The sequence below is a fragment of the Pleurodeles waltl genome, chromosome 4_2 (genome assembly GCF_031143425.1).
Source record: "Pleurodeles waltl isolate 20211129_DDA chromosome 4_2, aPleWal1.hap1.20221129, whole genome shotgun sequence".
NCBI classification, from domain to species: domain Eukaryota; kingdom Metazoa; phylum Chordata; class Amphibia; order Caudata; family Salamandridae; genus Pleurodeles; species Pleurodeles waltl.
In genome coordinates this window covers 510507542-510519839 of record NC_090443.1, presented here as the reverse complement: position 1 = coordinate 510519839, position 12298 = coordinate 510507542, and the positions used below count along the sequence as shown (strand labels likewise).

Here is a 12298-nt window from a genome sequence, read left to right as displayed (position 1 = left end):
TCAAAGTCTGTGGTCCCGAAATCCAATCTATAGCTCCTGCTCAAGTGTTTTGTCTTGTCTATCTCAACCCCGTTTTTGTCAGCTATTTCTTGCAACCTTCTATGTACCTTGTTCACTTCTCTCGTAATCCTGGGACATAGATACCTCAACTCTTCTTCCGAGTAGGACTCTAACCTATTCAAACCCATAGTCCCTTCCACCAATTCTTCTGCTTCCATGTTCAACCTGACCCTATTCAGATAGTCCTCTCCCTTCCCACTGGCTGAGCTTTGTGTGGAATTCAGACTGTTGAACCACTGTGTCAGCTGTTGCGCATTCAACCCCATCAGTGTAGCATTCACATCGACTGCCATTGATGGTTGCGGCAACTTTTCAGTGTTCGATGATAGCGGTATCATCAGTGGGGGACTCGACCTCACCACTGTTGACTGAGCACATATGGGACTAAACTCCATCAAGGACCCAGATCCAGTTGGCAGAGCCGCTATCGGAGTTGTCTCTGGAGTGTTTTCTATGCACCTCCTTTCCGTCCCATTCTGCACCACTGATCCTTGACCGCTCATGCCTGAGTTAGGCTGAATGTACAAAGGTACCGGTGGACCTACAGTAATGGGTAGGGATATCGCATCTGGGTTCTGTCCATTCCCCAGGTTCTGAGGCATGTTCATTCCCACACTATGGGTCATCATTGCCGGCATGCCCGTCTGACTCCCTGTCATCTGAGCATGTGCGGTTCCCCCCTTCATCTGCTTTTGAGGCATCAAAAGCTGGGTTGATTCAGCTTGTGCCAATGTTGGGTTGCGACCATTCTGTACTCCCATTACGGTTGGATCTAGAATCATTCCCGTACTATTGTCACTGCTGTAGTACCTTGGGACCTGCGGCTGATAATTTTCTGCTGTTTTCAATATAGGCACATCTGGATATATTCTCCTAACCTGCGGTATCTGCGGGGTGAACAGTAAACTCGGGTCCTTAGATCCCGATGGCGTTTCTGAATTCGGAGTTTCATTATTCTGTACCGGTGCCGGAGGGGCAGAACTGGTACTTGGACCTTGTTCACTCTCTGCATAAGGTGGTGGACGGTCGTTCAGCAATTGCATGATGAACTCCTCATCCTCTGACTCGTCTTCTCTCCTTAACTTTTCCTCGTCCTCTCTATCTTTGGAACACCTCCTGTTTGTCTTACAGGTAGCTTTCTTGCCTGTCGCCTCTTCTTCCTTAGCAATTGCGGGAAACAATTTTATCCCGTGCAATATATCTGACCTCCACACCTTCTGTGCATTATCCCACCTAGCGTCCGCTAGTGTCTTTTCTACCTTTCTTATCCTGGTCTCGAACTTCTTTTGCTGTTGCTGTCTAGCCATTAGTTCCCAAATCGCTAGAGCCTCAAACTGTGCTGGCCTTGGAGGTACCTTCATGTCGTACATCGCGAATCTCAAATTCTCTAGGATCCTTATATTGAATGTCCCATGGATCGGGAACGCTACGCTCCCATGTCTCTCTGTCAGCTTGTGCCATTGCTTTAGCCAAAGGCACGGAGCTACCCCCCTTTCCTCCATTACAATGTAAGCTGGTGTACCTTCGGGTGGCGTCTCCTCTCCTACGCTCGCTTTAATGTAAGACTCCCCTTTCATCGCACTCTTTAATGCTTTAAAAAATTTCATTTTCTCGTCTTTTATTTCACAAAGTTTGTAATCAATAAGTGACTTTAATTCCCGGAATACTCTTCGCTTGCCTTTCCCCTTCCAATCGAGCCCCACGGACTGCGTCCAATCCGTGCACGACCCTTCTCTGCAACCAACCTATCCCAGCGCGGCTCCTAGTGACGTCACACTCACACACACTGCGGCAGACAAAGCCTCGCGGCTTGTCCTCCTTCACTCAGCTCCTCTCGTAACAACTTCTGGCATGTATCGCGAGCAACCAAATAATAATAAAACAGATCTGTCGGTTTACTACAGGAAGGGTAACACAATCGCTTCAGGACCTTAGGGATTTTTCACTAGCCTCAGCAGTTATTCCATCTTTCTCGGTCCCCTCTTTCGCAAGCAAATCTGACCCGCAGACTCTGCTCTCAACTTGTCAATGATCTATTCTAGTGCACTTAGAATTTGTCAAAGCCCGAAGTCGAAGTTTTCTTTCACTCCCTTAACACACGTACCGACTCGTTGACCACGCCCGGTCAACCTATTAAACCGACCAGACCACAACATAAAACAAGTGTCTCATACACTTTTCAACATACTCCGGAGTCTCTTGACCTCGCAGGGCCCGTCTCAACAACAACAACCACGTGGACCTTTTTCTGCACAAAGCGCCACATGCACATGAAGTTCGACGACTTCCCTACTCTCACACTCGGAGTCGCACCTCCGCTATTCTCTAAAATCCTCGCAACCTTTTCAAACAATCTGCGGCAATAAGCTGTGCAAGCGCAAAACCCTGACTTCACTCATACCGTCACTAGTATCGCCAACGCCGATTTCACACCTCCATTCTCTCCATTCGCAAGCTCCGAGATCCCGGGAAAGTCGCGGGGGACTTAGGGCATCATCATTCTCTCAATCTGTTTTACCCAAGAAAATCTAATTCAACACCATATACTTCTCGAGTGGGGTCTCAAAGAGCGCAACCTTCAATTCAACACCATATACCTCTCGAGTGTGGTCCCAAAGGGCGAAACCGTTACCTCTCGAGTGGGGCCCCAAAGGGCGTAACCGTTACCTCTCGAGTGGGGTCCCAAAGGGCGAAACCGTCCTCTGCTACCATCTACTGATAGAGCGTTCCGTTCTAATAAATTACCTGTATTTGGACGCTCTTGGGTCGATGAATCTTTTGACCAAGTGGGGCTCTCTTCACCCGAGATTTGTCAATTTAATCAAATCAATAACGAACATAAGCAATGCCTTGATCAACATAACACTTCACAATTAATCCAGAAAACATTTCGGTGAACCATGACCTTCCGGCCATGAATAACCACACCAGTTCATTCAAAGTTAATGAATTTATTTCCCTATATTAACAAAGCTAGCACGATATAAATGTGTCTCAACACCAAATGATATATGTAAATGAACATTAATAGCTGTCCATAACGGCGAAAAAGATGCAATCTATGCAGCATTTGAATAACAATGCATTCGATAATAGCAACGCAAACCACTAAAACTATAATCTGTAATGGGCTAATTGCATACATTAGTCAGCATAACAAGGTCTCAAATTGCATCGTGCAACAAATGAATCCTCATCTAACCTCAAATTAGCATCTGCATGTGGGACTTCATGCAAAAACAATTTAGCAACATTAATTTGGAAAACTCCTAACTAGGGCTCTTATCAAAAATCAGCAGTTGGTTACCTAAAAAGAAACACAATGCAATTGTACATTTTCCTTTCATATTTACCAAATTCAATCAGCATTCAAGGAAGTCTTCGTCTCACAGGTACCGGTTTCGATCAGCATGGGACGGGGGCAAAGGGGGCAGGGTGGACGGGGCAATTGCCTCAAAGCGGCAAGATAAAAGGACAAAACTACTACTTTACGCAAAGGGGCAAATCAAAGTTAAAGTCTCTTTCTCTCGATTAGAGAAAGCATCAAAGTCTCATTCAAAATGGCGTCGAACATCAATTGGCATCGTTGAAGATGGCAAAATGACGAGGTCGGCAAGATGGGCCATAATGTCTGCAATGTCCTGCAAATGGCGGGTAATGGCTGCTTTCTTCTTGTGCACCAGGTTTAAATAAACAACAGTTCAAATCCAGTAGGGTCTTCCATTGGAGGGTTCATAGGTTGGCTTCAAATTGTCCAATCAAAAACAACAATTCACAAGCTTCTACCTAGGCATACATTATCATTGGAGTCGGGAACGTAAGTTGCAACATATTTTAACAATTAACTCACTTTCAGAGCTTCCATTGTCTGCACCTGCAGATTGACCTTGGAGCAAAGAAGAAGATGCCAGGCTGGCACGAAACCTTAAAGATAAGCATGTGAACCTATCTCACTGGAAAAGTACAGCTTCAAGCAAGAATACACGTTTATTAGCACATTAGAAAAACACGAGCATCTAAACCGTGAGACAAGGCAACTAGGCCGAAGCCTCCACTAAAGTTATGCTAAGTTAAAACATTTCAAACAAGCAAATCATGGCACACGTTTACGGTTATGTCAGATTAGTACAATTCTAATACATCACGTTATATAAAGCACGCTTATAAATGTTGGCGAACTACTCTGAGGGCACATTTGTCCCCGTACAATCTTTATTAGTTCGGTTAAAGTCACACTTGATTATTGCAGCACTACGTTTATGCGCTAATAAATGTAAAACCTTCATTTCTGCGTCATCAACAGTTGTAGTCCATATAACATGCTCTTTCTTTCCTTCTCCTGCGAAGAAAGTTATGTGTCTCTGAGCATTCATGTATGTTTTCTTTTCACTGATACCTTGTTTATTAACAGCGTCTGCGTTGTCCTTTGCCTCAGGAGCACGTTCACCGCCCCATTTGTGGCATTTCATTCTGAATAGTATCGGGGATCTGCTGTGTGTGAGGGTTATCGACCCCTAGAGCGCAGGGCGCTTCTAAGGCATGCGTCACACATCTCAATACGCCGCAGGGGAAGCGCACCTATTTCAACATTACCATAGAGACGCCTTCCCCGCGGTCTATTTCAACCTGCCTTCCTGAGCGCCTGGAACCACCGTTTTGGGGTCAGTAGCTGCAAGCGGCGGCACCCTGAATAAGGGTCTGTAATAAAATTGCACCTGTCAAAAACACATTGGACGCGCTTTGCACTTCAGCCTCTTCAGGGGCTGGACCTAGGTGTGCTTTCCGCATTATTGAAGGGAGTTTGCCCTGGGGCTTGACCCCTTGTGCACTAGTGCCTTAGGGACACCAAAAGTTCTAATTGGGTTTTCTACCCATTAAATGCTGGTGGTTGTGCCTTCTCTCAGTTCTCTCACAAGATGTTTCTTTACTGTTTTCCCCAGTGTGTGCCCCAGGTGCATTGGAGCCTTCATTTTTGCACACCCCTAGGGGTCCAAAATCCATTTTCTAAATGTCATTTCAATGCCCTCCTTGGGCCCTTTGTATTTATTGAGCACTGCTTAAGGCTTCACTTCCTTACCAGTATGCTCCGACACCATGCAGGCAGCAGACGACTATGTCAAGGAGGAAACCATTTCGGTCCTCCCTATCAACTGTGAATTTTGGGAAGCGATGGACGCCTCTATCCACCAAACTGTGGCATCTGCCATAGAGCCCCTTGAGAGGCGGCTCCTTCAATTGGCCTACACTTACCCGGTGCCTTTGAACCTCTCAGGGTCTCAGCCCCTATCTAAGGCCACACTAATGGGCGCGGAGCAACAGGTGCTTAGCACCCCTAAGTGCAGAATGGAGTCTGGAATAGACATGATGCCCGTTGACAGGGTAAAGCAAACGGTTTTAGAGCGCTCCATTCTCCACTTCTGGTGGCCTCTGCAGATGCCTTATGCAACCCGGCAGATGTTTCCAGAGTCCTGCTTTCCGGGGATGTGGATGACGACTCCCCTGGGGACTCCACTGATGAAACTGGGCCCTCCAGACCTTGGTGCGCATCGCCATTGGCAACCTCTTCAGGCTCAGACTCCCTGCAAGGACTGAGTGAAATTTTAGATATGGTGGACCCGGAGGACCTGGTCCATCCCCATTCCGCCGAATGGTTTCCCTCGGATAAGGTAGGGTCATATGACACTAGCTGTCTCGGGGAGGCCCCTAGAGGAGGAGGTCTGAGCAAAGCTCCAGGCTGAATGCCCTTACCCCTCTCTGTCAGGCAAGGTTGCCTTGATCCAGTATGTTCGGGCGCCACACTCTCTCCTGAGGTTGTGTCAGGTTGGGCCCAGCGAGCGGTCATCTTTTTGGACAATGCTAACCGCACTCTCCACAGAGAGGTGCTGTCATTAAGGTGGACCCTAAGCTGGGGGACCTCGCCTCTACAGAGGCTGGAGTGACGGCGCAAGGGGGTCTATTTGGGGATCCCTTTATAAAGGAGCTTGCAAAATTTGTAGTGACCTTCCTGTCCTTTGACAAGGCCCAGTCATCGGTTCAGAAGGTCTTCCAGCCCGCCTTTTCATTGGGACCAGTCGTGGTTAGGGTGCTCGACCGGCCACTTCTAGATGCAGGGCCCTCCTAGGGGACAGACCTACTGCAGAGGATAAGAGCATTCCCACTCGAGGGAATTTTTCCTCACCAGAAGGGGCCAATGAGGACGAGGCACCAGAGGCTCTGCCAGAGGTTTCTTCCCAGGACCACAAACCAGTGTTACTTCTCATTCAAACCTCAAAGTGGGGGGCTGCTTAGTGATGTTTCTCAAAAATTGGGAGGCTCTTACTTAAGAGACTTGGGTTCTGCAAATTGTCCAGGGTTTCCAAGTAGAGTTGTATGGCTCCCTCATTCAAGTCTTGTGCCCTCGTCCCCTGATTTTCTCCCATCAACAAGACATATTAATAGACCAAGAGGTCAAGGACTTGCTACACAAAGAAGCACTTGTGCTTTCCCAACCACAGGGTTTTCGGAGCAACATCTTTTTGTTGGAGAAACGGGATGGCGGTCAGCAACTGGTCATAAACTTAAAGGAGTTCAATGGCTGGTTGGTATACCGTCATTTGAAGATGGAGGGAATCAATCTCCTTCTGCACCCACAGGATTCGTTAGTACGAATGGACCTCAATGACACGTACCTCGCAGTCCCCATTTTTCCCCCTCATTGGCAGTTCTTGCAATTCCAATGGAGAGGGATGACCCACAAGTTCAAAACCCTTCCTTTCGGTCTCTCCTCAGCACCTTGATGCTTCACCAAGGTCTTAAAACCAGTGGCGGAGCATTTTAGAGCTCAGGGTTACAGCCTTATAATTTATCTCAATGACATCCTCCTGATGGCCCAATGTTCGGTCAGTTTGAGAGAACAAGTACAAGAGACAATTCACCTCCTGGAAGGTTTCGGGTTTATCATAAATGCCAAGAAGTCACTATTGGTACAATTCAAACATACGACCTTTCTGGGTTTTATTGTGAACTCAGTAGACAGGACTCCCAGCCTTCCTTCCAGAAAGATTTCAAAGATCTGATGGAGCTGAGGAAGACTTTGTCCAGACCAGCGGCATCATTAAGGCAAGTGACTTGGATAGTGGGTCTTCTCTCCTCCTCTATCCAAGCAATCTTTCTGGGTTTGCTTACCTCCTCAAAGCCTTTCACTTGCGCAGTATTCCAAACAGGTTCCTCTCACAGAAGAGATACGGTCCGAGATGAGGTGGTGGCTAGCCCACATGGAGATGTAGAATGGCCGGGTCATCTTCGCCTCAGACCCCGACCTGGTCATCGAGTCCGATGCTAGCAAATCAGGTTGGGGTGCACGTTGCGGCGACTCCTTCACAGGCGGAAAGTGGTCAGCAGAGGAAAATGCTCTGCATGTCAACTGCCTGGAACTCAAGGCAGGATCCTTTGTGGTGCAATTCTGGACCAAGGAGAAGGCCAACTGTTGCTTGTTGCTGAAGATGGACAATCTTTCAGCCATCTGCTACGTAAACCACCTTCAGGGTCCTCGCTCCAGGGTTCTCGCCGACCTTCCTACGGAATTCTGGGGCTGCTGTTTGCGCAACAATATTTTGGTCTTCGCAGAGTACCTTCCGGGGGCATTCAATCAAATTGCATATTGGTGTTACAGGGAGTGGCCAGACAGGAGTTTGTGGCAAAAAAACTTTGCAGCTAAATTTACGGTGGGGCCCGTTCTCAATAGATATGTTTGCATTCCGCTTGGATCATCAACTTCCACGGTACTTCAGCTGGAAGTTGGATCCCCAGACTGTGGCTACAGATGCCTTACTTCAGGATTGGGTGCAGGAAACAGGGTACACGTTGCCCTTCTTTGCCATGATCACAAGGTTGTCAGCACAGGTATGGAGGCAACAGGCAGAAGAGGTCTGATCACGCCCCTTTGGAGGTTGCAAGTGTGGTTTACAGTTCTACTGGAAATTTCTTGGGATTTTCCAATCCTTCTTTCCCACGCTCCCGATATTCTTCAAATCCCCTAGGCCAGAGTCACCCGTTAGTCCTCCAGGGCCATCTTCCTTTAATGGTGTGGTGATTTCCAGGAGATATGGAAAGTCCCTGGAGTTTCACAAGAGACTGAAAGATTCTTGCCCATGGCCAGGCCAACAGTACCTCCAAACAATACATTTCTGCGTGGTCTAGGTGGGTACATTGGTGTTGTCAACAAATTTAGCATCCCAAGGGGTGTGACGTTGTTCTCATCATGAATTTCTTGGCATCCCTGGAATCTCAGGGTCTAGCCTACCGGACGATCAACTCTTATCACTCTGCTATATCAACAGGACATTGGCCAGTTCAGGGATCTCCAGTGGGTGAGCATCCGTTAATATGGAAGCTGCTGAGGGGAATTTGGTTATCTCTTCCCCCACAACTCCACTTTTCTATGCTTTGCGATGTCAATCTGGTGTTAAACCAGTTTTGCTCTTATCAGAGGAATGAGTATCTTTCCCATAAGGCACTCTCTGCAAAGCTGGCGATGCTTTTATGCCTAGTATCATGTTGCAGGGTCTCGGAAATCAGAGCCCTGGATGTAGAGTTTTTACCGCACAAAGGAGTCACCTTTTATATTTCTAGGAGGACTAAAAGAGATTCTAGAATGGTTTCCTATCCCGCTTTTGATTCACAACTACCCTCATCTTTATTTTTCACTGAACACAAAATGTGGATACATTCAGATAAAATGATAACTTCAGGTTAAAAACAAATAGAAATGACAAAAAAGAAATACCATAAAACTGGGAGCTTTAATTATCATTTTTGTTTGCTTGTATGGGTAGACCTGTTCAGGTAAGCAAAAACTAAAATAATTGAAGCGAGACTAAACAAAACTTCAATATGCATAATTATCTGTTTCTTTCTGATCCTGGATGACGTTATGGCACTGCTTAGCAGTGTGATTGTTTTTATGTGATGTTTATGAGTATTAGAAATGTTGAAATACAGTGAGTGTTCTTTATCTGTATGTCAGCTTCTCTCGTGTTGGCTTAATACTCAGAACCCTGCTGTTTCAGTTGTACATGAAGGAAAATGCTTCCTTTTGTTTTTGGTCACATGTCCTTACCTTCCGGCTTAGCTTCTCCCTTGTGTCTTTCTCCTCTTTGCTCTGCGCTTTGTATGGAGATGACATTTGCCTGAGGACCTCTTTCTTGTTGGGAGGAATGGAGTTAAGGTCTTCACTTTCCAACTTGAACTTTCTCCAGTCCTTGATGACTCCCTTTGGGCCTGTATTGAGAAACAAATATTACTATCCTCTTCCTGGCCAACATTTTAATACACATGCTCTTTCCATGTATCCCGGGTAGCAATGATGAGGTTTTATAACAGAAACAATGATATCAGGGCATTAAGTTCCAGGGCTCCCAATCTGGAAAATACAGGAATTACAGTCAAAGTACGCTTGATGCCCGCTACCAGAGCTCTTAGGTTAAAAGAGGGGGGGGGGGGGGGAAGAGGGGCTCGAGCAGGGACTACATTTAATTATTTACAAAAATTAAAAATCTTACCTGATCCGTCCACCTGCCCCGCTCTCCTTTCCATTGTCGCTACAGGCACAGGCTCCCAGCCTGCCCTGCGGCCAATCGTGACGCTGCTCAAAGCAGTATCAGGATTGTCTGGGAGCGCCCAGCCAGAGCGCTCCAAGGCAGACTGGGAGCCTGTACAGGCTCTCTCCAGCCCAGCAACTATGTTGTTGGGATGTAGAGAGCCTACTGTGCATGTGTGTTTGGCCGGTCCAAGACGGCCTGCCAAACCCACATGCGATCTGAGGGGGGAGTGCTGCACATTCTCCCTCACTGCCAGTCACCCCCATGGCCCTTCCTCTTTCAGAATGAAAGGATAATAAACATAGTTTATTATCCTTTCGTTATGAAAGGTTTGCAGCTTCTGCTGCTGGTGTGGGGGGAGGGGGGGCAAATGCTCCTCTGCCCTAATGGAGGAGCCGCCCCTGCAGGCCACTCAGAGCTCCAAGCCTACTCTTTATGTTTCACGTACAGGCAGTGGGACCTTACTGTGGGTGATGTTTTTAGTTTACTGGTAAAATCATTGATCTGCAACCAAATCAAAAATCAACACAGAATACGTGCCATGCTGAAGAATATTAATCAGGGCAACTCCCTCTGCCCCACCAGTTGCTTAACTACAATTTCTTACCTTCACTCATCTATGTTGCCAAACTATGATGGGCAGGACAACTTAAACTCTTAAATTAATAAATATAACAAATAAATAAAACTGGCTTTAATACTGAGGACAAGACCACTCCTCACCTAAAATCTGTTGGAAGGAGCATTACTACTCAGCAGTGGTAATTTGCCAGTAGAAGGTAGAATGTTCCACTCGTAAAGAAGGTGGGAGTTTGCATAAAGCAAATATATTTGGTTCTACCAAGCTTGGAAAAAAATGAGACCAAAATCCCTCTTTAATTTTAAAGAACGGGCTACCTCTGCAGTTTCAGTTTTTAAAACTGTCAGGTGCGATTGCCTAGACTATTTAGTGCATCAAAGTGATGACCTCATATAAATCTTGCCCACATGGGGTAATAAATGAATGAGGTGGTACTTCTAAAGCCCATGGAGACCTCACTGAGGTGTGGAAAACAGATTTTTGCTTGTTCTATCAGAGATGTTAACAGCATCTGGAAAATATTGTCACACATTTAGATGCCTAAAAAGAGCACTTATGAAATAAAAAGTGACCATTTATCTTTTGAAAAGCGTCATGCATGGCCTTGCAACCCATCTGCAGAGTTGAAAACTTTTGGTCATTTTTCTTTTATTTAGATCTGCAAACTAAGCAGCAGATAGTAGATTATGGCTCCGATCTCACAGCTATGGGGGGTTATTCTAACTTTGGAGGAGGTGTTAATCCGTCCCAAAAGTGACGGAAAAGTGACGGATTTACCACCAGCCGTATTACGAGTCCATTATATCCTATGGAACTCGTAATACGGCTGGTGGTATATCCGTCACTGTACCGTCACTTTTGGGACGGATTAACACTCCTCCAAAGTTAGAATAACTCCCATGGTGTCTATGCTGAGATACTGCATAGCTGTAATTTCTATTAGCAGATGGAAACTCCACACAGAATCCCTTCTTTTCCAAAGCAAAACCTCGTCCCTGAATAACTGAATATCACCCAGAATTCTGCCTGGGGCAGGGAAGAAGGTAGAAAGTGGGGAATGTGAGAGTCTGAAGGGGATGATATTGCCTGTTCAGGCAGTAGGGGGCAATACATGGTTCTTTGTACCTTGGTAGAGGGTCTTGTGGCAGGCAGGGAATGTTCCCAGGCTGCAATGCAGCTCTTTCCCAAAGTAATTTTACAAGCCCTATTTTATGACATTTAAAATTGAGTCCAGTGATTCCACACTCCAAGAGCGGAAGCACCAACCCACAGAAATTCTACTCCACACAACTGGTAATTGGTTCATTTGTAGAGAAGGCAGCAAAATTCATATTGAGGTGGAAAAGGCCCATCAACAAAACTGCATGATTATATTGCCCCCACTGTGACACAGTCTCAAAAGACTTGCTGGCTTTTGTGAAGGGTTTGTGGTATGTAGCTGAGGAAAATTATACATTTCCTTAATCTTGGATGCACAGACATTGCAAAATGAGAACAGTTACAAGAAACTAAGAGAAATAATCTGATGCTGATTTTATGCCAATGAAAGTACATGAAATAGAATTAGTAGGTAGATCTTCTGAAAAGGCAGACCATGTGGAACAAGTTGAATACAGTCACTTTGGATGAGGAAAAGGCAACAGTAGTGAGCAGGCCACACAACCACAACATGAGGTTTTATAACAGAAACAATGATATCGGGGCATTAAGTTCCAGGGCTCCCAATCTGGAAAATACAGGAATTACAGTCAAAGTGCCCTTGATGCCCGCTACCAGAGCTCTTAGGTTAAAAGAGAGGGTGGGGGGGGAAAGAGGGGCTCGAGCAGGGACTACATTTAATTATTTACAAAAATTAAAAATCTTACCTGATACGTCCACCTGCCCCGCTCTCCTTTCCATTGTCGCTACAGGCACAGGCTCCCAGCCTGCCCTGCGCCCAATCGTGACGCTGCTCAAAGCAGTATCAGGATTGGCTGGGAGCGCCCAGCCAGAGCGCTCCAAGGCAGACTGGGAGCCTGTACAGGCTCTCTCCAGCCCAGCAACTATGTTGTTGGGATGTAGAGAGCCTACTGTGCATGTG

General features: G+C 46.3%; 1 protein-coding gene across 1 annotated transcript in view; it reads right to left on the bottom strand.

Annotated features, from left to right (window-relative positions):
• Positions 1-12298, bottom strand: part of PDC (phosducin) — a 198194-nt gene that overhangs the window by 46827 nt on the left and 139069 nt on the right. Inside the window, exon 3 of the mRNA XM_069231999.1 lies at positions 9158-9318. Within this exon, the coding sequence (XP_069088100.1) occupies positions 9158-9318 (161 nt within the window). The remainder of the gene's footprint in view (positions 1-9157; positions 9319-12298) is intronic.